Below are 26,971 nucleotides of genomic sequence, written 5' to 3'. Positions count from 1 at the left end.
AGCTCTTGTTTTTACCCATATCCATGTGGCATCCAAATAAAGGATAGCTGCCATATTTGCCAAATTTGCATACCATATATTTAAAAGAGCTGCTTTATCCTCTTGTGATTATTCTTCTGACCCTGTTTGACACATGTGTAGCTAATTATTTTCTGTAGTCCACATGATTTGAATGATGTCTGTGTAAGCAATGCTTTGAATTTGAATTGACTTTGAGAATTACATTAGTGCTGACAATTTCACTATAACATATGTTAAATTAAGTCAAATGAAGTCAACATTCTTCAAGTAACCTCAGTATCAAAGTATGTACAGAAAACAGCTTTCAGGTTATTAAGACTTAATGAGTAGGCTAATATCTAAATATATAAAAATGTTTCCTCCTCCCCCTCCACTGTGATGATTAGCTCCTATTTTAAATGAGGAGTAAAGACAAAGATCTTGACCAATTAGTTTTATTCATAAGTGTGATTGTTTTTCACTATGTGAACACTATGGAAAGAAAAATGTGAGCAGTCATGTGTGTTTTCTTCATCAATACTGATGGACATATGTCAAACCTATGCCAAAAAGGACATTTTCTTGATCGAAAATGACATATTTTGGACATATTTCCCTCAGTTTCCTCGCATATATCAGAGAAAGTTCTTGGCAAGAACAACTGTTGGACTAAACCTGGCTGTAAGGTTTTGGTTTGATTTACAATGTTTCTGCTTGAAAATGTCTCTGTTCCAGTTTGCTTTGTTTGCATGTTGAGTGAATTGGACTCATCTTCTCATTCTAAGTGGGAATGTTATCCTCAGCTCGGGGACTGGCTGACTGACTGACTGGCTGCCCGCTGGCCGGTATGCTTACTTTACCACATGTGAAACGCTTGTATGATGGACAGCAGCACAACTAATGTCTCGCAGAGGGAAATTCAGAAAATATGTGCACATGTTGCTCAAGGCCCGGCATGATACAGCCTGATCCTGCAGTGGGAGAAAGCATAAAATTCCAATTTTGGCACACTTAGTGTGGGAAGTTGTTGAACATTTTCTCCAGGGAAGTTTTGAATACAATCATAAGTGTTTCTTTTCATTCTTCTCCCTCTCAGTTGGGAAAATCAAATGTTTTTTCGAACTATAACATCTCAGGATTGCAGTTTGTGTTTATACTTAAAGAATACTTCAAAATTACTTTAGCATTCGTGCAGGTAGCTTAGAAACACGTCTTCACTTTAAATCTGAAGTTTCCAGGAAGTTGCCCAAAATTTCCAAATCCATCATGTTTCATGACAAACAGAAGTTGAGAACAGAAAGGATAAAACTGAGAAACTTACCTGCTCTCTGTTCTCTCTCATTTTGTTGCAGCTTGAATGAACTGCAGACATGCCTCGACATGTTAGATATCTATTTTTTCTTTTTTAAATAGTATGTTTCATCTCAATTTTGAAAATAAGAGACACTGACTTTTCTTCCCTCAGTAACGGTGTCCGTTAAAGATGGTGTTGTTGACATGGCATGGTTACATTTAGAATGATGCATTCTCCTACAAAAATAATGTTTTTGAGTTTCAGTACTAGCCAAACATAAATTATCAAGTATTTGTGTTGAAAGATCAACTGGATTTCCCATTTGATTTACTAATTTCATTTTAAAATGAAATCCGTAGTATTTTCATGCAAGTTATTGCCACAAAATTATTACATTTCTCTATTTTTATGTAGTAACTTGTAACAATCACTGAATCGAAGCTTTGTTTTTCGGCCTATATTTGGTTAATTTGTTTTTGTTCTTGATAATAATATAGGGTGCTGAGCCATCTGTTCTTCTGGTAAAAATAAAAATCATCTAATCCCGACCAAATTTAAACCAGATTTTAAGCTGAAACTCAATGAAACATATTTGTTTCTTAATTATTAGTTTTTTTTGCTTAATTAAACTGTAATTTACTACTCCATATGAAAGTTTAGAGTAAATAATTCTCAGAGAGCTTGAACTTTTAAAGACGACACACATACTGATGTTAATCAATCTCTTACAGTCGGCATTTAAGCAATTCATATGTTCTATAACTTTTAATGTTAATTTGAGGTTTTAAATTCTGCTACAAGATTATTGATGCACTTCCTAAAATATTATTTAGATGCCCAGGCTCCTTCTTTCCTTTGGGGTTTATGAGCTGTGGTCTGTGGCTTTTTAAGAGATTCACCACACAGCTAACATATAAGATAATTAAAGGGATAAGTGGCAGGGGTGTGGCAGCGTGTTAGAAGGAAGAAGTGATAGCGGAGTAGAGAGCAGACGGGCAAAAGTTCATCCTCAGCAGGCAGACAGGCCATCCGAGGCTCAGCACTTAACACGCTGACAAACTAGATATGCACTTCAAACTTCAAAAAAAAAAAAAAAATCCAGTGTTGATTTTGGAAAAGCTCTGTGGAATCCCAAGAGACGAATATTTACTGTCAGCCAACTCCGGTTTACCTTTCTCCTCTACTTTCCCGTTTCCCGCAGAAGAACAGAGGTTGTTTTCAGGATGGATGGCAGACGGAGTGATTGAGCAACTTTTTCTTTTTGGCTCGTTAGTTTCCTGTGCTGCTCTGACAGTGAAGAGGTTGGAAATCACAAGCAGCTCAGTTCACTGACATGATGAAATTTGGTTATTGGAACAGCAAGAAGTGTTTAACACTCATGTACATAATCACAAAATTAAAAAAAGACACACCTGAATATGAAGTACTGTATATCGTCATTGTATATTGTCATGAATAGAAATGAATCCATGACTGTTTTTTCTGACAGTGGAGGCTCCTTGTAGAAAATCCTGTGGTGCTCTCTGTATTTAACACTGGAAGAGTGTGTGGGCTTGTAGAAACGAAACTTGCCAGTCAGCTGTTCGGCCACACACAGCAAACTGGCAGAGCAGACTTCCATTGGCGGGCTTTTTATCTAATCCAGGGATCTGCAAGCTTTCCATTTTTGCACTTAGTTCAGCTAAACAGCTAAAACAGGCTTAGAAGCCACAAATATTACCTGACATTTTGAAAAAAAATCCATCTTATAATTTTTGATAAATATCTTTTACAGGAAATCTCTTATCTTTAAAGAACAACAATTTTACTCCTATTTTTAGGGGGGGGAATGGTTTAACAAAAAAAATCAAGATTTTTTTTTTAAATGGCTGGTATGTTTATATTTGCACATAGTTTCCAGGCTTACAACAAGAAAAATAGATCTAAATACAAAAAGATTGAATGATTTCCTACTTTGTTTTTTTCTCTCACTTTTTTATTTTTAAAAAAGCGAGTTTATAGGAAATTACAAATGACAGAGAATACTTGTAAAGTCCAAATGAATAGTAGTTATAAAACACGTTTCTCAAACGAGAAAGTAGACTTTGGGCGTGCTGACGTCAATCTGCACTATGATGAATGGATTAGTGAAAAACTAAATCTTCAAAAACATAACATTTAATAAATTTTTAGAAAAATTATTTATTGCCCATCCTTAATTAGCAATGTCATTCTGTTGTGGGGACAAAATGCAATTGTTTAATAAAAAAAATTAAGATAAGTATAACCTGCCTTTGTATATATCTATTTTTAAAACTTCAACTGTTTATAATTTGTAGTCAAAGTTTTTACGAGCCATTGTGGAAGGTCCCAAGAGGTGCAGGTTGCAGATCCCTGGTCTAACATCTTCTCCTCTAGAAAAGCTTATCTGAATAAAGTTATTTTGTTTTACATGGACTTAGACATGTGTGATAACACAGTGATGCTTTTCTGCAATTTTCCAAACAAAGCATGCATATTTTTGTCTTCAAGATGAATATTTATCATTTTGCAAAGCTATTAATAATGCAGATGTTGCTTCATGTTGGACTTAGTTGGAACCAGAAATATGAGATTCCCATTCCCAGACAGAAATCCAAAGCAGTTTTATTATGAAGGGCATGTTTGAGCTTTCGAGCTGAAATAAAAGCTCAGGAACAATAGTAAGAGGGTGTCGAGGAAATTTAAAACCCATCCATCTTAAACGTATTATGATTGGGTTAGTTCAAAGTAGAGTGCAGGGTGAGTGCACAGTATTACAAGGTGAGGTAATGTGACACCAACTGCTTGAGTGCATAGATTTCTTTTAAGGTCATTAGTTTAAGGCTAGCAATATTATTTGGTAATAATAATGTGGTAGTAATGTGTAAGATTCAAGAAAACCAGGGGGAATTGCAATGGCAGCATGAAGTAAAATACACCTACTGCTTGATTTGCCAAGAAGTTACTGATGGAATAACTTTCACAAATGACCTGAAGGAAAATATTAAGTGCAAAGTTAGTCCTCTATGTAGTCCTGTTTAATCTCTGTCTGTCGAGTGCTCTACACGGAGAAAACGAGCATGAAGAGGGTCAGAAGGCATTAGCAAACAGCAGACTAAGAATAACTCAAGCCTCAAGGTGAATATTGAGTTCTTCCACCCACCTGCTCCAGTGAGCCATCCAGCTTTCTATTCCACCCTCATTTAAGGTACAAAAACATCAGATATCCCTCTCAACATTCTCCAGCCCCTCATGGATCCCAAAGTGTTTATATTTGGTCCCTCGGGGAGGTTGTTGGTCCTCCCTGGGGTCTAACTCCTATAGATAAGAGTGCCACCTATATGCCAAGCTTTATTATACCCTAATGGCTGAAAAGCCAAATTCATCCCCTTATTTTAACGGGTCATAGTTAGGGATGCACTAGTCCATTTGTTTCACTTCCGATACCGATATCTGAGATTTAGTATCAGACGATAACGATCCGATACAGAAAAACAGTTCTAAATTGAATTAAATTTTTTTTTTTTTCAAACACAGACATGAATGTAATAAATTACAAATTTATTTCATAACTCTGCACCAATACCACACACTTAAATATACCAATAGCTTCACAAACTTGGTCAAACATGTAAAACCCGTAACTGGGCTGTTCAAACTGCTGTGAAAGAGTTGGATATGGTCTGGTGTCGCATACAGGCAAAACAATGCATTTGCTTGCTGATTGAATGTAGCCCAACAGAAATACATCATCTGCAAAAAAACGTAAGACAGTTTATTCAATTTATTCACTTACACAATTTAATACATTCTATGATGAGCTTACAACATACTGTTTTACCAGATAATACAGATGACAGATTAACAGATCATAACTCGTGTTGACAGACTCGTGAAGTTCCAAAGCAGACGCTTGAGATTCTGTCGATGAACACCACAAACAGGACCTGGCACCAGGATTGGCACTGGTGGAGTCCAACCCACATTGGGAACAAACTTGACTTGAATTCAAAAAACAAATCATGTTTTGATTGCACAAGGACTGCCAAAACATCCCCTGCACCACATACTCACTCGGCAACCCATGTTAACCTCCGCTTACCAGTAAACGGTCGTAAGACATTCCTGGATCCACAAACCGCATGTAGACAACAACAGAACTTGTTCAACCTTTTTTGTATTCATTATATTATGTTTTTCCTCCTTCCTTCTGCAGGGAAATAGGGGGGGAAAGCAGAATGATGATGAAATTCTGGAATTGTTAAACTTTTAACCCATTACGGCTTTAACCCATTACGACCCATTAAGGCTCTATTTTCCATCCTTACTGTTATCCTGGCCTACCCTGCAGCATCTCTCATGTGTTGCTAATTTGATTTGAATGGCAGCTTACAGCTACAGAAATCTACAGAATGTTTTGGGGTTCTAATTTTTTTTTGGAGGCACATCCTGGACCTGGTGTCTGCTTGCTGCTCAGAATCCCATCACCAAATCACCAGACAGACAGATTTGCTAAGACATCTGCTTCACATACAGCATGAACTCATGCAAAAACGTTAGAGTTTTAGCTTCTTTTTAAAAACAGTTCTACTCCAATATCTGTATTTTCTGCTGGTTGCTGCAAAGAAATGCTCCTGTTGTTTACTTAAGGTATCGCAGATCAGAAGATTTGAGGACTCCAGGCTTTTCTTTGGATTCCCAGTCAGCATGTCACCGGCCAGAAACCACCAGAGCTGCCGCTTGCTCAGCAAATCTATTTTTATTATGCTGTTCATGCACTGCCTAACTTCGCTGCTTTCACACATGCAGGCCTGTTTGGCCACTTCTGCTTTTAATGCCATCTGTTAACTCCTAATCATCCATTAAGGACAGGGTGTGCAGGAGTAGATGTGTGAAACACAGGAGGATGTACAGCAGTGTAACAGGCTTTAACTAGCCACCTGCCACAGGAGCCCTGTTGATCGTCGTGTCGTTGCCTGTGCAGTTTGTGTGAACGGGGTTCAGCTCGCTTGCACGGCTGGGAGATCTCCGTCCCACTTAGGAGACGGTTGCCATAGCTACGGGCCCAGGGCAGCATGTGCATCCATTATGGGAGGCGTGTGCAGTGAGACAGAGGACACAGCCTGAGGGCAGCAGCTGTCCTGTGAGTCAGAGAGCACACATCTGCTGCACTGCTCCGGCCGAACCGAGTGTCGTCCACTGAACACCCCGACTGCTAACAGGTGGGATCCTTGTTTGCCACTGCTGGAAAAACTAATGCTGTCCACAGTCTTGTTCTTTTTCTTTTACAGTATAAAATGATAATCTTGGAATTCAGATTGTCTTGCAAAAGAGAAAAGTATGAAGAGGATTAGAGCCACTTAAAAAAAGAGAATTTGGACTTTAATCTAAGATCTCAGATTTTTTTTGTCAGAATTTTGACTACAATCTTCTGAATAAGTAAAAAAAATCTGAGATTAAAGTCATAATTCTAAGAAAAAAAGTCCAAATTATTTTTTTTTCCAGCTGCCCTAATCCTCTTCCGTAGAAAAGAGACTCCTTGTTTTCAAAGTTTTTGTTTTTTTCTTACAAAATAAGATGTAAGCATACTACTCACCTCCTAACTCTTATAGCCCATAAATAACACCTTTCTTTAAAGAACATCAGTTAACAAAGAGAATCATGATGACCAAAGCAGGGTTGGGCTTTATAACAAGATTCCCAAGTTTTACACAAATATTACGGAGCACTTTTCAATCAATCCTCTGAAAATTGAAAGAGTTGGGTTGCCACTGCAAACCGAAAAAAACCGGACAAATCGGCTTTGCAAATACCAGCTTGTTAGCTGGTCAACTAGCATTGCGCTTATGTAGTTCAACTTCCCAAGCTACCTATTCTTTTGAACACATTAGTTATACTTTCCAAAAAAAAAAAGAGCAAATTGACAAATAAGCAAAGAAAACTTTGTGACTCCATAAATTGGCAGATGTCCATGCTTGTAGACGTCTGTCTGACAAAAGCAGAAACAACTTCTTGTGACTTTAAGAACCTTTTTCAGTGCAAATCTTGAGATGAAGTCAAAAGATTCTCACAATCCTTCTTAAAAATATCTACTATATCTGAAAATAATATGCCTTCTGATTAAATACAGGAGTTTTTCATGCATAATTGAACTTCAACTACTGGATGATATGGCTACTGAGAGGCAATATTAAGCAGCCTCTGACAAACCGCTGATCATCTGAAAATAGTAAAGCTTCTGAAAGCCAGTGTTGACATTTGGAAAATAAAATCTGACATTTCAGAATCAGCTGGCAGCAGTTGAGAGGCATGAGGACAACAGGTCCAAAGAAAAGCCAGTGGCTGCTAAGCTTTCCATTATCACATAAAGCAGTAGTTTCACAAAAAAAATTGCTTCAGCAGTGAAAACGGCTTTACACACTGTGACCGTACCCCAAGCTGTGGTTGGTTCAAAGCTGTTCAGTGGGGATCAGTCCAGTTTATAATAACAAGCATCCACATGTGGAATAATATGGGATTGGTTATTTAAGTAATGCATATCTCCAGTCTTTTTGAGTTACGACTTTTGACATGGATTTCCTCTCTGGACGATTCCTCCTTCCTCTCTCTCGGTTCATGTAAAAGGAGATGGAGGGAGGTGGAAGCTGTGGGGGTGGACAACACGTGCCAGCCTTTGTCCCCTGAGCCGGCCTGAGCGGGCTAATCCAGCCGGAGAGGGAAGAGATGAGGTCCAAGTTATGTCTGGTGCCAGCCGTGGCCGAAATACGCCACAAATGCTCTCATCAGGAGACTGCTACATGATTCGCAGCATAACCTCAGGATCAAATGAAGTCAAGTGTGTGAAGGAGTGCAGCTGAAGGAGTTGCCAGAAATAGTCACCCTTTTCCTTCCAGATGAAGGTTTAGGAAGAATTTCTGAATCAGTTAATCAGGAATTAGGTCATTAATTATTGCTCTGTTGAGCTCCATGAACATTTATGCAGGTGTCAGCAGATTCCTGCCCCGATCACAGATTTAGCCCGCGCAGCTGACCATCACTTTAGTCTGGGCTTAAAGTTGGTGCAACAAATGGAAAGATAGGAATGAACGCAATGACAGGTGTATTTAGAATGGGGCTGGAACTAACAATTAATTAGTTATTGACAATTAATCAATTAATCAGATTTTAAAATTGGTCACATTCTGCATATTTTTCATTTCAGACTTTTTATGCAACATTGGAAATACATTAAAAGATTCAAATAAATAATTCAATTCCTTTTTAAAGAAGAAAATAAACATTGTATTGCCTAAGAGGCGGTAACAAGGCATTCTTGATCATTTGCAGCAACAAAATAAAAAAATTCTTCTGTCAGTAAGTGAATATTGAGTTCTTTCTGCTTTTACTTCCTATCAGTACGGAGGGCTGATATGTTGATAATTTCTTGGATTAACCCATTACTAACTGGACAGCAAAAAAAATGCTTAGGAGATTTTGTTTTTATGTTTTTATATTTATATCTCCTCGTTAGTATAGTGGTGAGTATCCCTGCCTGTCACGTGGGAGACCGGGGTTCGATTCCCCGATGGGGAGTGAAGTTTGTTTCAGGTCCCTCTTGAAAACGAGATCTAGATCTCAACGGGATTTACCTGATTAAATAAAGGAATGTTTTTTTTGTTTTTACAGAATTTGAACCGGGTGCCACTTGAGAAGTTCTGAACATCTTCACAGATTACAGCTTTCACTTAATTACTGCTCTTAGTGTGTGTTTCCTTCAGCAAAATGTTTTGAATCTGTATGGTCCTGTTAGCAATTACCGGTAATCGATTACTAAATTAGTTGATGATTATTTAAATAATTGATTAACTGACTAATCACGATAAATCTGATTAATCATTTCAGAGGTTATTCTGAATATTGTAAAAGTGAATCCATATGGTTTCTCTGCACGTCAGCTGCTAGTTCCCCCACTCTGACGTCAGCAGTGTTTTTGTAAGGGCTGCATCATGGAGCAGCATGTGTTCATAAATCACATCTTTCTCTCTCTCAGGGGCTGGGGTGGGTTCTCCAGATGCGGTTGGGCGTGGATTCGGTGGTGGCGGTGGTTTCAGCAGTGTGTAGGTGGTTTGTGTCATGAAACCGCCGTAGACATGTTTCACCTCGCTGTCCGGAGACCACGTCTGTCACTGTGTTTTGACAGATCCTCACTGCTCCCCAAACGGCGTCTCGCCCCAACTCTCTCAGCGGGTGCAGCTCAAACACGTCTGGCTGCTGCTCCACAAAAAGCCGATCTGTCACTGGCAGATTTATGGAGTGTCGCAGAACTCTGCGAGAATGTGGGAAAACACTAAACTGACTGGAAAACGGCTGTTTTACTTTGAGATGAATGACCTTCGTGGAGTTGTGCGGTAAAACATTGCTTTTCAGGCACTGAGTGATTCACGTCTCTGTTTCCTTTTCAGGGCAAATATTGATGAAGTGGAGACAGAAGTTGTGGAGATCGAAGCAAAACTAGATAAGGTAAAAAAAAACAAAAACACTGTCATTACTGCTAAATCACTTCATTAAGTAAAAAAAAAAGGAAATGTGAGTTGTGCTTTTGTTTTCAACATTTGTTACATTTTCAGATGCTGCAGTTCACTTTCACAATGCAATATATCAAGCAAACCAAACCCTTTGAAAAACTTGTTCCTTCTACCCCTCACCTCTGGTGATGCTGCACCAAGAACCACTGAAGGAAACGACACAAAAGTTCCTGAAAAGTACACTGAGCGCAACTTCTTTTTTTAAAATTAGTAAGCAAAAAATGGAGTAGTATCATAATTTAATGGTTGTAGGATTTCTCTTTTGGTTTTGGTAAAAAAAAAGCACAAGCCATTTCTCCCGCTATCACTAGGCTCTCATGTTTGTTTTGGTTGTATTTACCCAGAATGCCCTGTGCTATGGTCGACTGACTGTTTTGGAGTGGCAGAATTCATCTCAACCAAACCGAGACTGCTGCTTTTAGGCAGTCCAGAGATCACCTTTTCAGTCCACATTAGAGTTTGATTACACATTCACACCTCTCCAAACGGACTGGATTTCCAGGAAAACAAATTAGAGTTCAATTAAAGCTATCTAAACAGGGCTGGTGTGAATGCACCCTTGGAGAACATTAGGGAACACACTTCTTGGCACATACATCAGCCGCAAGCCACAAGGGAAGTTATGATGAACTTACTAGCATGACGTCTGTGTTAACATAACTTGTGTTGTGGCTTTTGTTGTTTTGTTGTGGCTTCTATTACTATTTGTTCTTGGGACTTTTTGTTGTTGTTTTTGTTTGTCTTATTTCATTTCCCTTTGGGATTAATAAATCTCTATTAATTGAATTGTTGCAGTTTGGAAAGGCAGCTTTTACATTTTGTTGACCCGTCAGGATCCACATAAAAACACTTTTATACAGGAGCCAAAAAGTTACAAACAGTTGAAGCAGCAGCCTCAAATCTGCTGTTTACAATGTTAGGTGATCAGGGCTGCTGCAATCAGATTAAAATATTTCTCTTTCAGTCTTGGCTTCATTTGCTGTATAAGAAAGAGCATCCAAATTCTATACACATGATTGATTTCACATGCTCTGAAGGTTGCATGTAGCCCTCTGTCCCTTTTTATGGAAAGGGAATAATTCCTGCAACATATTGACTTTGTGTTTTGTTGTGTTTTTTTTACAATGTGGCATTGATCAGAAGTAAAGCAGCATGGTAGTAATCAAGAATACCAAAAAGGTAGAAGGAGAAAAAAAGCCATTTTTTTTCATGCTACAGCATGTTGCAGCATACATCAGACACAGTGATCCTGTTAGATTCAGAACTTCCATCCAAGAAGTACCTAATCCCTTACGCCTAACATTAATCAGTTTCGCCGCTGGCTGCCTTGTTTCTGCTTAATTGACATCAAATGTCACTCAGTCCTTTTAAACAGTTCAGTGAGAGGTCATCAAATTGTGTCTTGGCTTTCAGAGCCTCCAGTTGCCCTTTAATGAGGAAGCCAGATGCTTTTCCTGTAATGCTTGTGTCAGGAGTCCATCTGGTCCTGTCCTGACCCTGACCTTGACTTTGAATCACAGTATGTCGGATGGAGACTGGATTAGTCAGACTGGCCTTTTAATGCCATCAATACTGGAAACCTCTGTGATTTTTTATCTTCTAATCTTCCATCCATCATTTCCAGTCTTCAAACCCAGTAACATCTTTACATGTAAAATAACTTAAACCTCTGGGGATATATTGTAGAAGGAAAACCGGTCCATGTGTTTGCTACTACTTGGCTGGACAATTTTCATTTTTTGCTATTAGGATCTCCCAAATTCGTAGCTCTGTAAAAGTCCTTCAGCTGATCCCAAATGCTGCAGCAATATTAAAATTAAAAGGAGAGATCATCCATCCATCATCTATGTCTGCTTATCCATTCGGGGTCGCAGGTCAGCTGCTGCGGTCTCTTGCGGTCATCAGGCGAAAGGCTTGTTATACCCTGGAGAGATCAGCAGTTCATCAGAGGGCAGAATTCATATTTCTTCATTTTTAGCTTCTATTCATTAGCTATCATGATAATTTTTACATGTGAAGCTCTGAATGACCCAGTTCTATCCTGTTTTATATCCTATTTATACATACAACAGAGCACTGCTATTGGACTGTATGAGTGAATTATATTGGATTGAACTGGATCTCAACGGGATTTTATATAATTGGATGTGAATTGAAGATGTTTTTTCTAAAAGTAGAATTTGAAGCTGATCTTTATTCATTTGGCTCCTTTCCTGTGGAACCATCTGCTAGTTTCTTTCCATAAAGTCTGCTCCCTGTTTTCTTTTGAGACCATACACTGTAAAACATTTGGAAAGTGGTTTAACTTGAAAATGAAGGTTCACATTCTGCCTTGAGAATGCAAGTAAAGTCAATAACAACATCATTTTGGATTTAAGAAAGTTGATTTAACAGCCAGAGACAAGTTTCTAAACATTGTTTTTTAGATTCTAATTTCTGTGAGACATTTAGACTTTATAGTGTAGTTTAAACCAAATATTCTTTTCACAAAATGCAAGAAAACTGCAGTCACCAAGTTGAACAAGCACACATTTCTGTATTATTTTCATTCACATTTTCAAGTTAAAATAGCTACTTATTTTAAGTTAGAAGAACTTAAATTGAGCAAAATATCTGACCTGGATTGGGAGAAATGACTTGTGGGCTTTTACCAATGACAAAAGAGAAATGCTACAACTAGCAAAATCTGACACTCTATTTTTGTTTACAATTTGTGAAAAGGGGAGTTGCGCTCATTGTCTTCTTCAGCGGTTTTTGTGTAATTTCCTTCAGTGGTTCCTGGTGCAGCGCCACCACAGCTGAAGAAGGGAACTGGTTTTTCAAAGGGTTTGGCTCATTTGAAAGGGAACCACACCAGCTGAAAATGTAACAAATGTTACATCCTTGTTCCTCAGTTGAACCGAGTCTGCTGGACAATGAGGTGACGGTAAAAAACTTCCTTAGCTTCTTCTGTAGAAAGTACTCCAGGTCGACTGTTTCTGCATGTACATGTTTCTACCTTCTGTCCTTTCCACACCCAGCTGGTTGCAGTACAGGGACGGAATGATCTGAAGCTGATTTTGGAATATATTTGGGCAAAATCAGTTTCATTTGGACTTAAATAGATTTGAATTCAGCCTCTTCTTGTTGTAGGATTCCCCCTTATGATGACATTTACTTGCAAAGTATTCCAGGCTCAAAGCAACAAAAACTGAATCATCAAAAATACGACTTTGTTTGGACTCCATGAATTATTCATTTGTCGTTTGATTGAACCATCTGGGTGACTTTTCTTCCCCCTCCAGCTGGTGAAGCTATGCAGCGGGATGATCGAGGCTGGGAAGGCGTACATCAGTGCCAACAAACTGTTTGTCAACGGCATCCGGGATCTGTCTCAGCAGTGCAAAAAGGATGAGATGATCTCGGTGAGGTTCTGACAAGTTCACTTCCATTCCACCTGCAACATACAAAACTGTGTCTTTTATTTAGTACTTGATCTTTAAAGTGTTGTCAGGGAAAGAGAAATCCCCTAATGTTTTGGGTGTTGGCCTTGTAGCTCTGTATTTATGTGAACAAATGTTATTACTAACAGATTAGTCAGTGAGAATCAGATCAGGCCTGGAAAATGTGGCTGGACTTTCAGATCGTTTTAATGGTTGAAGACAAAAGCTCTAAGAAAAGTCTCCATGGCTTCTGCCTTGTGATTAATTGTTATTTTCCTATTAAATTCTTGTTCTTGTTTTCACTTTCCATAATAAAGTAAGGAATGATTCAGGAAAAGACGTGAATCAGCTTCAGTAATAGCTATTTCCAGTAGGTTGTTAAAAAACACTTCTGTTACATTCCTCCGCTGTGACGTCCAGATCACTTTCCTACAGCTGGAAGTCAAATAAATAATGTTTTTTTGTGACAGCTTTTATTTGCGTATTTATTTCTCAAAAGGTTAATAATGGTAGAAGAAAATGTTTTGTGTGCAATTTGTATTTTTATTTTATTTTTTTTCAGGAGTGCCTGGAAAAGTGCGGGGAAAGCCTGCAAGAGATCATAAACTACCACATGGTAAGTTTATAATGGACTGCTGATACAGTACAGCAACACAATGCGAGTACTATCTGGTGCTCACAGCAAGCATGTTTTCCAATTAGTGCAATGTGATGGCCACAATTTAACTAACTCCACTCACTATCAGTATCATATTCCACACAACAAACATTTAATTTTTTCATAAAAACATACCAGTTTAATAAGAGCAAATAAGTATGTTACTTTATAAATTAATAAAAACAAATGTAATCAATGAAAGATTGTGATGGACTCTCATCTGCTTTTCCAAATAATAAAAAATAGTCAAACCATAATTTTTATGTTGAATATTATTATTGTGTAATTTGTTCCCTTTTTGGCTTTTCATACATCTAGTTCTCACTCTGTACTGCTGTAAATTACTGGTAACTAAAACATTTTTACAATGCTGATTTTAAAAAAAACAACAATCTGGTCTTGAAACTCATGTGCATCAATATCCCAGTCACTTGTGCATTGTTTTGGCATGGAGTGCTTTATGTAGAATCGTTCAGTAATTTTTTTTGTTTGCATTCCTTAAAATGTAGTATGCCATATCACAAGATGTTCATCCAATATAAATAACAGTGTTGGGAGGACACAATTTCTGATTTACTGTTATGTGTTGATTTGCAAATCATCAAGTTATTTACTTTAACTGTAGAGGAGGCTGTTGTGAGTGATCCAAAGTGGACGTCACGCTGTGAACTTTGCACAGCTTGGCAGATAAGGAGGATTTGTGTAATATTTCTAAGCAAAAGCAATTTGGTGACAGATAGGCTTTGCATCTTATATTTGTGGTTATTCAGTAAAATATTATGTAGACTACAGTGTCAGTAAGTTAATGTTTTTTGGTGTCTGGGAAATGAGCCATTTCAAAAACCTTCCAAATGTAATGCAACAAATCTGCAAGCACTGCCCTTCTAGTAGCAACCCCAGCAAAGCGCAGCCTGTTACCTAGCAACCAATGCTGAGAGCCAGGACATTTGGGGAGCTGGTTTCACTGCTGCATGCGCTTTACAACGGCTGCTGGAAAAGACAACTGTTTTGTTATTGATTTACCATCCAAAAACTTGCTACATTCTTGCTAGTTATGCAGGAATCTATACTTATACTTTTCAAAGATGTACAGTTGTATAATTGTGCACCTGTTTGCAGCCATTTTTATGTGTGAGCGTAAATGTTGAGTTGGGAGGCGTGGCCAGCAGCAGCTTATTTGGATTTAAAGTGACATGAGGCCCTAAAACAGCTCATTCTGAAAGAAGTTCAAAATAGACAGAACTGAGCAGACTAAAATCTCATAATGTAAGAATGATTTTGTGCAAAAAATGAATTGAACATGTTTTGTATTGCCCATAGACCTATCCTACTCTGTTTATTTTTAACAGTGAGATTTTACAGAATCAACCATGATTTATGGCAGACCAAATTGAACACTTTTAAAAGATGTAACTGAGCAGCTTTGTTGTCGTGCATTTAGCTTCCTGCTCACTGCTGAAGTCTCATGACCAGTTTGAAAATAGCAACATGAAGGAACAACAAATTTGAGTTTGTGCAACCAAACAAGAAAATTGACTTCAGTTCGACATTACTCTCCATAAAGACATTTTAAATATTAACTTAGAGGAAGTGAATTTGAAAAGATGTTAATTTTTTTCTAGAAGCTTCTTACTGTGCTGTCAGTGCAACCTGGTAGTGTTTAGGTATAATGTAGTTACTGCTAAAATAAATAAATAAATAAAACATAAGAACACACACACACTAAAGATTGTGATTTCAGACTGACCAATCACTGACAAAGGCCGTATCAAATTCTGGTCAACTCATTTTTTAGTGATTGGTTGCAGAAAATTTACTTTTTATAGGTTTTTACATTATTTACTTGTTTTTAAAGATATTTTAATATTTTTATGTTTAAACATTGTTCTAGATTTTGCATCAGCTGGTATAGCTGCTTTAATCTGATAGTTTAAGTTAACCAAGAAAAGCATAGGTAAAAATTGAGCTTTTGAGCTACGTTAAAGCTGTATATTTTTCAATTCTGTTTTAATTTTAACTTTGCTTCAGTGTTTGTTCAAAAGAAATGCTAAGTGTGGAGTCTTCTTATTTCTGGCTTTTGTGTTTTATTTTTACACAAAACAGAGCATGTGCTTCACTGCTGTGTTGTTCCCCCTCCTCACTTTTAAGGCTCCTGACCTCCTTCACCTCTGTGGGTCTTTGTGGTCCTTCGAAGTCCTCCTTGCTTGTGTGTACAGTCTCTGACATTCCTCTCTGAAGCTGCAACGATTGGGAGTCCAAATCAGCTACTCCTTTCTTTCCTTTTGCTCCCAATCTATTGATGTGGAGAGAGGCCAGACTTTTGAACAGCAATTGGAGCTTTAATTGTTCAGGTCATGTTGGGAGGCATAGATTAGATTTAGCTGCTGAATAATAGTAACCTTGCACAACTTTGACATTTTGCAGACTGCATTACAAAAACTGCATGTATGGATGTTGTAGGGACCCCATGAGCTCCTCTGTGGGTTCAAGTTTCTGCTTTAAAAGACCTACGGGGCTTTGGAAAGTATTTTAAAGACTTCAGTTTCATTTCAAATTTTCCTTGGCTGCTGCATGACAGTAAAGTCAGTCATAAAATGTTCCTGAATGAGACTGCAGATTGTTATAACCTTGTACACTAGACTTTGGACACTATCCCTAGTTCAGAATTGTGGCTTTATTAGTTTTGTTTGGGTTCAAGTCTCACCAATTCAATGTTTTTTATTGTCATGAAATGTAATGTAACTGTAATGAATATAATTCTGGAAACAAGTTGTTGCCACTTATAGATTTTCCCCATTTTCACTTTTTTTATTACTCTTAAATGTTTAAATTCTCCAAACTTTAAAAAAAGATACAAAAAGCTAAATTTCAAGCTATGATTATATTTATTAAGAAACAAAAAACAATTCAAACCAAGCAGTTTGCACGGTTTCAATCTCTGCTGCAAATGAGGAAATTGGAGCAACTTGCCAAGAAAAAGTCTTACAGACAAGCTCCTGTAAAAACACAAACTGGTGTTAACGTTTAGGGGGAGAAGAGATTTTTTGGGGGAGGAGGGTGGAAAATGCATGGTCAGCAGTGAGCGGATGTTACAGTAGAGAATGGTTTGACAGAGGTACTGTTTCTCTGCGACACTGGTGATATTTCTTCTTTTTAAACACGGTGACCACAAGAACTTTTGCATCTGAACCAGTAAAAATATTCATCAAACTGGTGCAAAAGTCTTTCTAGCATGCCAAAAATATAAATGGTGATGTCGAATTTGCATGCACAGCCCTCAAAATGTAATATTTTTACAAAAATAACATCCCAGGAGTTCTTCTCTCAATAATATTGCATTAACAATTGAGGTTTGGCACAATATGAGGCTCTACAAAACCATCCTGGTACCCTTGAAAAAAATCTTAACTTAAGAGAAAGAAGGGATGAGTTGGGCTTGGGCCACATGGTTGGTCTTATTATTGAGTTAATTGAACAACAATAATTATTTTCAGATCATTTGTGTGAGCTTTGTAACCACAAACAAGAGTTTTATGCCACTGCTGTGATGACCACTACATAAAATGTGCTTTTATATACCAGTTCTTAACCTATATTTTTTCCCAGAACCTTTTTATCCACCAAAGTTGTTTAATTTTCCAAAACCAGGCTTTTTACATAGATTAAGTACTCAGACTGTGAGCAGTGAAGGAGTGTTGCATTGATCTAGGAACACAGATTTCCACCAACCACTACAGCGGAGTCCAGAATATCATTCAAATCTGTAAGATCCAGCCAAAACAGCCAAAGTGCAGTTATGGTTTGAAAGCCACAAAGTTCAATACCAAAGCTGTGTGGAAAATAACTAGATTGAATTATAATTGAACTGCACTGAGACGACTCCTGACTATTTATGGGAGAGAGAAGAGGACAGCGGAGCTCAGATCAGGAAAATAAACTCGCTATAAAAAGATATCATTTAGGAAACTTACGTCGTGGTTAAGCACTGAAGCTGAATTAAAATCACTTGTAGCTCAGAAGAGAGCCAAGATGTGGCTTTTAGAAAAATAAGCCACACACACAGACACATATGATGACTTTGAAGAACTAAAGCAAAAATCCACCACAGAAAATTAAGTAATTTGTTAAACACTGACAAAATCACTGTCTCATTTCACATTTCAACCAAAAGTCATACAAATGACACCATATACCACTTTCTGTTGGTCAGGTATTGTTCTGTTGTTGTGGCTCATACATGAACAGCGGCACTTCCTAACATTTCCTGACAATAGCATGATCTCAACATCCTTGTCATATTCTGAACTGATAAAACATTAATACTGCTCATTTATCTTGGTCAAGGGAAGCCATTATTCTTTTCTGTTTACTTCTTAACTTGTGTTCCCTATGATACACTGTCCCTCCTTTTAATTAACTTTTTCACGCATTCTGCTGATTTTGTATTTGTTTTCTCGTCTTTTTTTCCCCTTCAAAACCAACACACTAACGGTTCAACAAGTCAATACAATTATATTCTTCACACAATCACACTGAAAAGAGTGAGATAAGTGGTGAGATAAGGCCCTTAAGAAGAACTTTTTTGTTTAACCTGCATTACTTCCTTAACTAAGAACAATGCATTAAAGTTTTTCTTGAGGCTATCTGGTGTCTTGTTTTATTGAACAAGTAGAAGTGTCTTTTGATTTTCTAGCACTCCGTAAGTTTATTATATGAGGGCTTTGAAACTTTAATGTTAAAAAATGCTTCTTTTTTTTGTTTTCACCGCTTCCCACCTCGTATGAATTGTAGATGTTTGGTCTCCAGCCGTCTGTCAGTGACTCTGTCAGGCCGACAGATCTTCTGTTTTGTCTGGTTCGGTGTGTGCGGCTTGGCCTGGGATCAGCTGGCGTCCTCCACCGTTGGCTCAGCTGGGCTTTCAGCCTCTCGTTTTTCCCTCTTCTTCCCCTCAAATCTATCAGAGCTGACAGTCTTAGTGGACAATAATATAATTCATCAAAGGTTTTCTTTGTTTCTTTGATGTAAAGTAGAACAGGGAGGGTGCATGCGAGTGCAGCAGGACGAGGGGATTCCCTCGAGACGAATCAGCGATGTGGAGGAACATTTTTGCCCTCTTCTTCATGCTCGTTTTTCAGTCAGAAAGCGCAGCATCCGTATTTAACTGTGTTGCACTCCAGCCGCGCCTCAATGAATAAGAAATGATGATGGTTATATTTGCCATCGGAGAAGGATTTCCCTCTTTGTGCACGCTCTGCTGCCCTTTTGCAGCACACTCTCAAGAATATTAAATGGCAGTGTGCGCATGGGAGCTCTCAGTGCCAGCCATGCTTGTCGCACCCACGCTTAAATGGCTCTAAAACCCTGGGAAGATAAACAAAAAGCGCATCTGGTTGAGCATAAACGTGCAAAGACATCAGCACTGATCTATGAGAAGTGCTAAAGAGTCTTGGCCCATGCTTGCCTCAATTTCCTGGTGGCTTTTGCCAGTCCAGCACTACGCTCCAGGACAAACACGCTCTGTTGGTGTGTTGGTAGAGAGAAAGCCAAGTCTAGCTCCTTCCTCCTCCAGAGATTTTTTCGTTCGCATGGACAGAAGAGACGGTGTGACCTGAGCAACAGTCAAGGTTCCTACACAGTTAATGACTTGATTTACAGCCACATTGTCTATATGATAAATAACTGAATTTTATTAAATATGTTTTTCAGTACTGATTTTTAGATAAAAGAGGCACATAGTAGTTTTGTTGTCAGGACTACCTAACACAAGAGTCAAGACTAAGACCTCCAGTGGGTCAAGAGATTTTCAAGACCTAAAGTCTAACACATGATTCAAGATTAAAGTGGCTGCAAAGGTTCAAATACCCATTTAATTAAAATATACATCTTCTCATCTTTGGTATGTTGGGACACAACCAAGAAAATCCTTCCTTCCCTCCATCCATCTTTGTTCACAATTTAAGCAGGTTCCATGTTTAAAGTTGCAGTATGCAACTTTTATAAACAATATGTTATTTTAGCATATTGTGACACTAGTATGAGAGATAATCTGTGCACAAATTAGGCTTCTAAACCTCCACCAAGTGCTACTACTGCTGTCTGAACAATTGCAACACTCTGGGTCAGAAACAACTAATAAGAGCCAGGAGAAAGCTTAACGCTGTCAGTCATGCTCGTGTATGCACTGTTGAATGTCCTGATACTGGGAAAACAACTTAGCATTACAGGAAAACTATTTACACAGTGTTGATGGTGGGCGTGCTAATTAGCCTGAGCATTCACTGCAGGGTTTGATGTGGAAAGCTAGCTGTAGCCTAGCAGAGAGCAAGGGGAGGGTTTGAGCAGCACGTACACAATCATGGTTGGTTGTTTCTGATCTAGTGGTGTTTTTCTGCAGATGGTAGTAGAACAGCAGGGAGAAGGCAGAGCAGCAAATTTTTTTCACAGATTATTTGCCTCTTGTCACAGCATAGCCACAGTTTTAACAAATGTTACTTTAAAAAACATTGTTTATAAAAGTTACATACTGCGGCTTTAAAGCCTAAGCTCTATAATTGTCGGAGATCTCTGGAAATATTTTGTAACTTTTTTTTTCATTAATTTTAGCTTACTTTGAGTTTGATTAATTATAGATTTATGTTTGGCTTTTTCACATGCATTAGTAATGAGGGAGACTGACTCTAATATTCAAATAAAGACTTCCATATGAGCCGTCATCACTTATTCTTGAAAAGCATGGATGTGCAAAGAAAATCCTCATCATTCATTCTTGAATTTCCTTTTAAAAACAATCTCATCTTTTGCTAACTATGTAATTGTTGATAAGACATATATCATAATAACTGGGCTTTCCAATCTATAAAGTCCATCATGGCTCCACAGTACTTTTCCTTGATCTGAGGACTTTTCTACTCATGTCCCATATTTTTCTTGTATTTTTCTTTTAAACCATTATCTCAGAGCAAAGATATGATTCTCTTATTTGTTGACAAAACAGTTTGATGGATAAAAAAAACATTTCTCTAAACTTGCCAGATTTTAACATAACTTGACAGGCAGGGTGTCAGCCCATCCTTAAAAAGTCTTAAATCTGTGTATCTAAAATTAAGGCCTTAAAATTTCCTAAATTAATTTTAAAAAGTAAGTCGGCCTTAAATAATCACAAGTCTTAATTGTTGTCTTACCATGAGTATTGTATGTTTTTTGTTGTTTTTTGTGTTTGCTTCATCGTGACCTAAGATAGTGGAGGCTATTGGTAACTAGATTCTAATATATCTTTGCTAGCTAGCTATCTAGATTTTTGTGTCCATCATAAGCCATTTCAAATTTACTGACAATTGGCTGGACGACAGTCATACATTTCTGTGGAGACCCAGATATGAAAGTCCATTCATAATGGTCTTCAAAAGTCTTAAGTTTGAGCTGGTGAAACCTACAGAAATCCTGTAAAGCACAGGCGTCAAACTCTAGTCCTGAAGGGCCACTACCCTGCAACTTTTAGATGTGCCTCTGCTGCACCACCTGAATAGAATAATTAGGTCATTAGCAAGGCTCTGGAGAACTGATCTACACAAGAAAGAGATAATTAAGCCATTTCATTCCAGTGTTTTGTTCCTGTGGCACATCTAAAAACTGCAGGACACCAGCCCTTGAGGACTGAAGTTTGACACCCCTGCTGTAAAGGCAACCTGTTTTCTCTCCATTCTGTGAAACTTTGGTGACAGTTGCCACAAAGCAGTCTAAGAATGCAACAAGCTGCAAATTTAGCATAGCCAAGAAGTCTTTTAACACACAAACACCATAGACTGTGGAATGCTGGGTTAGCCGACAGCTCTTAGTGTGTGGTTAACATAGTGCCACCATCTACCTCAGACTCACCACCTCCGTGCTCAAACTAACCTGATGCTGTGCTGTGCTGTTCATTACTGCTGTGCTGCTTGTTTTGCTTTCAGTCACCATGCATTGGGTGGCTTGCATCACCACCTCCAAGCCATATTTCTATTTAAAGAGTCTGTTAAACCTCATTTTCGGTAAGAGGCCCATTCTAGTGCTAAGGAATGTAGTTGGAATCTACAATCTCAGTGCTGAATACTTATTTTAATCCAGTTGTTTTACAGGGCAGTACAAGCCAAAATCATCCCAAAAATGACACCCTTGGTGGTTTCTGGGAATCTACTAAAACTCACCACTTCCATATTTATATATAGAGTTTAAATCTGTCCTGCAGATTGAGGCTGGAGCAGTATGGCATGCTCATGTGTGGATGACAACATGTAGGTTTGGGCTGGATCTTCTGTTCTGCATTGGATGTGACTGCTGAGCGACATTGAACCAAAAGCCTCTCCTCCTCCCCTCCCTCTCTGCCCGAATGACCTATTTAACAGCAGCAGCAGACGATGCATTAAAGGGGTGCAGGAGACGTTGAAGGGGGCCTGAACTTAAATCCGATAGCAGCCTGTTATTGTATTAGAGTAGATATGTTTAAATTAGAGAAGCATTCCCCCATTCACTGGTTTCTTCAGGCAGTCTTGATCAATTATGAATCACTTGTATGCATCATGTCGAACCAAACACAAATTATGTTCTTTGGCGCCCCCTATTGGAGAAACCATACAGAAGTGGTCTCCCTTCAAAGTGACTAAATTAGAAATACTTTTGTGCTTTGCTCTTCAAATAGATTTAAGATAAACCAATTTAACAATCCTTTAGTTTTGTTTGATGCAAATTGTAATCAGTCCATTTTTTCCTCCACAATTCTTTAACAAGTGACTAAAACGTATTGTGTTTTTTTTTCTTTCAGATACTGTTTGATCAAGCCCAGCGTTCTGTGAAGCAGCAGCTGCACAACTTTGTGAAAGAGTGAGAATATCAGCAAACATTTTAAAACCTAGCCTAATTTTTCTTTCACTTCACATTAATGCACTACTATTGGTTGTTTTAAAATATAAAATCGCAATAAAATGTGTCAAAATTTGTATTTTTAGCTTGATAAAATATAAAGAAGTTTAAGGATATAAATACTTTTTCAAGGCACATGTCTTTTTTACTCTGCAACTGATTTTATTGTGCTTAACATACTAATCTGGGAAAAACTTATGCATCAGAAACATCTGAAATGATCAGCAATGACTTAATATACCCAGAATTTAGAATTTTAGGATAAAGTTTAGTCTGAAGGAATTGTCTGGTTTTATCTATATTTTTTGTGTCTACTTTTGACAGGGATGTTCGGAAATTCAAGGAGACCAAGAAGCACTTCGACCGGGTGCGGGAGGATATGGAAATAGCGCAGGTAAAGAACGCTCAGGCGCCCAAGAACAAGCCGCACGAGGTTGAAGAAGCCACCAGCGCGCTAAGCATCACCCGAAAGTGCTTCCGACACCTTGCTCTGGACTACGTCCTGCAGGTTAGAAAAATGAGCAGTGCAGATCCTCAGACACTTGGATGAAAATTGACCAGTTACATCAACAAAAAATATGGTTTAGTCTGTTTGAAAGCAGCAACAACTGTACTTCCCTTCAGTTGTTTGTTTCATTTTATTTTAACCCCAGAAATGACAGCCGGCGGGGCATAATGGAGACAGATTCAGAGTGGTCCCACGGGTTGTTCTGCTCATGTTTTTCTGCTTCAGTTTGTCTCCTGGCATCCTTCTCATGCAGCTCTTAGACATCTGACCCTTTTGAACCCCTCATTTAATGTGTCTCTATGCAGAGAAGGTCAAAGCTGCAGGGCATTTCACTGAACATCTAAGTGACAGATTAAATGTAGCACAAAATATATTTTAGGTTTGCATCGGTACGACATGCAGTGTAAAGCTTTTAACTCTGGAAATCCCCCTGGGGCTGTGTTCGCCACCGCAGTGTGAAGGGAAAAAAGTCAATGTGGACATGTGCAAGAGGGCACGTTGAGGATTGTCTTTGTCAAAGTTAACTCCAGTCAGGCTTTATGGTGTTCCTGCACTTTTTGAAAAGGGAAACAAAGGGCTTCCGCTAGAGGGAGTCACCTCAGTAGCTGGATTTCACTAATGTCTTTTGTTTTACTCTGCAGATTAACGTCCTTCAGGCAAAGAAGAAGTTTGAGATCTTAGATGCGGTACGTCAGAAGAAATTTGCATACACACATACATATGATTTGAGACTTCAAGAAGACCTCTAATGTTTTCCCATGCAGATGCTGTCCTTCATGAACGCCCAGTTCTCGTTGTTCCAGCAGGGCTATAACCTCCTTGATGCGCTAGACCCGTACATGAAGAAACTTGCTGCTGAGGTGAGCAAAGTTAATGCGAGTCCCAACCCTCTGCTTTCACAGAGGCCAACAGGGGGCATAATGTTATATTCTCCAAACATAACATTTATAGCATTTAAAGTTAGATTTAGGTTTCTTCACTGCAAATAATTTTGTTCAAGAGCTTTTGATGTTTGTTTCTGTGCTCTTTGGTTTAGTCATAGCTTTATCTGGGGAATCAATCATGGAGCCCGTATTTCTTAAAGTGCCCCCATTTGTAAATCTTGTACAACTGGATTAAAAGCTGTATCAAGATTCAGCTTCACCACTTTTTTCTTGATCCAGTTGGCCAGCTGAATTTATTAGTCTTAAATTAAACATGATTCCTTATTTTCCACTTCTTCATTAGAGTTTGAAGAACTTTTAATTGGATTTACTAATTCCTTTTTTACATCAATACCTGTGTATATAAACTTTTAAGGACAACTGTTTAAGCAGCATAAATATAGGATGTACTTTGTGTTCACATTTGCCATTTTGAACTGACTTTCAGCTCGATCAGCTAGTCATTGATTCTGCCATGGAAAAGAGGGAAATGGAACATAAACATGCAACTATTCAGCAAAGGGTGAGTTCCTGTTTCATCCTGTTTTCCTCTTGAATATTTGAATAAGTCTGTGTTGAAAATAATAAATTGCCTTTAGTTAATTGTCCTTATCAACTGCCTACAGAATTTCATGCTATGCTGATGATGGTAGCCTGTTTGTACCCAGTATTTTAATCTTTGCATGTCTTCTGTATGTTGTGATGTTTCTGCCACAGGTTTGTATCTTTAAATAGGTGGACAGGTTGCTGCTGAGCTCCTCCTTTTGAGTTTCAGTTGTGACTTGTTCCTTAGCATCTGTTGTGACCGGGAAGGGATTAGACCTGTGCAGCTGGGAGGTGTTTAATTAATCTGCCAAACAAAGTACGCCGCATTGATTTAAGCTTCAAATCAGGTGGAACTAAGTGTTTTACGATGTTTTAATCCTACTGTTGTCGTCTGTAGATGGTTGGCAACTGTCAGCACATATGTGTGCCGATCCATAAGCCAGAGCTTAAAAGCAATTTTAGTCTTGTAAGCTACTGACTGCAAAGTTTATTTGTATTTTGATAAAGGTGACCCTATAATAGCACTGACAAACCCAGATTGGATTGAATTAGAAATGACATTAACTTGGTGGTAATTACAAATTGTTTAAATTTTTCATGGACCATTTCTGCTATTTGGGTATGACTTAGGAAGATAATTAGTTTTCAGTGCTGGTGTTGCTGTGGATGTTTTTTTTTTTGATAGTGCCAATTAATAGCCACTGGAATAATAGGGACACAGAGTTACATCTTGCCAATTGGTGCACCATTTATGATGTTGTCAGGTCTCAGGAAGACATTGTCAGACATCAGACTAAGCAGCTTTCAATATCAAACTGAAGACCTACTACAGACTTTGAACTCCATCAGTCCAAACCCCATCAGACCGAACTCCATCAAGCCAAACCATCTTAAACCAAACCCATTAAGTCTGACCCTCGCAAGTCCTAATCCCACTCGTCTGAACCTCATAAATCCAAACCCTTTCAGTCCATCCCCAACAGACCAAACTTCTTCAGACCAAACCACCTCAAACCGAACCCCAACAATCCAAACCTCATCAGTCCGAACCTTACAAGTCTAAGCCTCATCAGTTCAACCTGCCTCAGACCAAACATCAGACCTGAGAAGGTACTATATTGTGTCTAATGCTGACCAGACTCCTTTGGGCCAAATATCCTCAGGTAAAAGGCCATCAAAACAAACACCAAACCCAAGGAAATGTCTCCTACAGCAAAGCCATGAAAGTTGAAAGCAGTTCCAATGTTTTATGTTGTATGTTATAATATAAAGTGTAAAATATCGATGCCATTGCGTCGAAAATACTGCACTTGACCTTCCACTACGATGCCCTTATTGGTTGAGGTTTAATGACATTCATGTTGACACTATTTTAGCTACAGCACTTATTTTGCATTATAGCAGAGACCAATGTATTGAATAAGATATTGAATAAGGATGTAAATACCGGTAGTTTATTAAGCAATACCAAAACCAGGTGGTTTCAGGAAAGTTTCTAGCACAAATTAATTGAATCCACAAAGCAGGTCCTCATTGTCTGGCATCTCCATCTTAAATAATGTGCAAAGTGTTATTTTCGGCAGGCCTATGTGTGTTGGATGTACACCCAGGATCAGTGGCCATCTGGCAGACAGCTCTGCTATGTTCTCCCTCCAGGCGTTGTAGTCTCTGATATGGACAGACCCAGTGGGAAGGGTTGGGGTTCAGATGTTTAGCCAGTTATTGATGCATTTCTGTCTGAGCTGTTAGGCACCTCACCAGCACCCTTCACATGGAGACATGTGGACATGTGAAATAGGTAAACTTTGAATGACGATATTATTGAGTCTGATGGGTGATGTTTTCTGCTGCTGAAGCGTGATTGAGGCTCAGTAATGAGGATAATAAGCAGTGTGCTGAACCTGAAAGATTATCCCATTATCCCAGTTTAAACCATTCTTCTGCTGCTGGACTCTAATTCTCTGTTATCTTTTCTGTCTCTTCCATCTCCCTAATGGCACCATGTTCATCACCTCAGACCCTCATGCAGGTGAGTAGGCCTCCTTTTGTTTTTCTATCTGGATTTTGCTGGGTTTTCACTGGAAACTTTGGTTTAGCTCATGCAGACTTTTGTCTTAACTTGAAGTCTGCAAACATTTACTGCTTACTCTGTGCTTTATCA

General features: G+C 38.4%; 1 protein-coding gene across 2 annotated transcripts in view; it reads left to right on the top strand.

Moving 5' to 3' along the window:
• acap3a (ArfGAP with coiled-coil, ankyrin repeat and PH domains 3a) overlaps nt 1–26,971 on the top strand; it is a 59,572-nt gene that overhangs the window by 17,409 nt on the left and 15,192 nt on the right. For both annotated transcript variants that reach the window (XM_028010099.1, XM_028010100.1), the window contains exons 2-10: nt 9,736–9,793; nt 13,143–13,262; nt 13,843–13,896; nt 22,736–22,794; nt 23,158–23,341; nt 23,983–24,027; nt 24,106–24,201; nt 24,713–24,787; nt 26,828–26,839. In XM_028010099.1, the coding sequence (XP_027865900.1) occupies nt 9,736–9,793; nt 13,143–13,262; nt 13,843–13,896; nt 22,736–22,794; nt 23,158–23,341; nt 23,983–24,027; nt 24,106–24,201; nt 24,713–24,787; nt 26,828–26,839 (703 nt within the window). The remainder of the gene's footprint in view (nt 1–9,735; nt 9,794–13,142; nt 13,263–13,842; nt 13,897–22,735; nt 22,795–23,157; nt 23,342–23,982; nt 24,028–24,105; nt 24,202–24,712; nt 24,788–26,827; nt 26,840–26,971) is intronic.

This window comes from Xiphophorus couchianus, chromosome 24 (genome assembly GCF_001444195.1).
Source record: "Xiphophorus couchianus chromosome 24, X_couchianus-1.0, whole genome shotgun sequence".
NCBI lineage: Eukaryota > Metazoa > Chordata > Actinopteri > Cyprinodontiformes > Poeciliidae > Xiphophorus > Xiphophorus couchianus.
The sequence above is the reverse complement of the archived record's forward strand: the minus strand, read 5'-3'. Positions and strand labels throughout refer to the sequence as shown.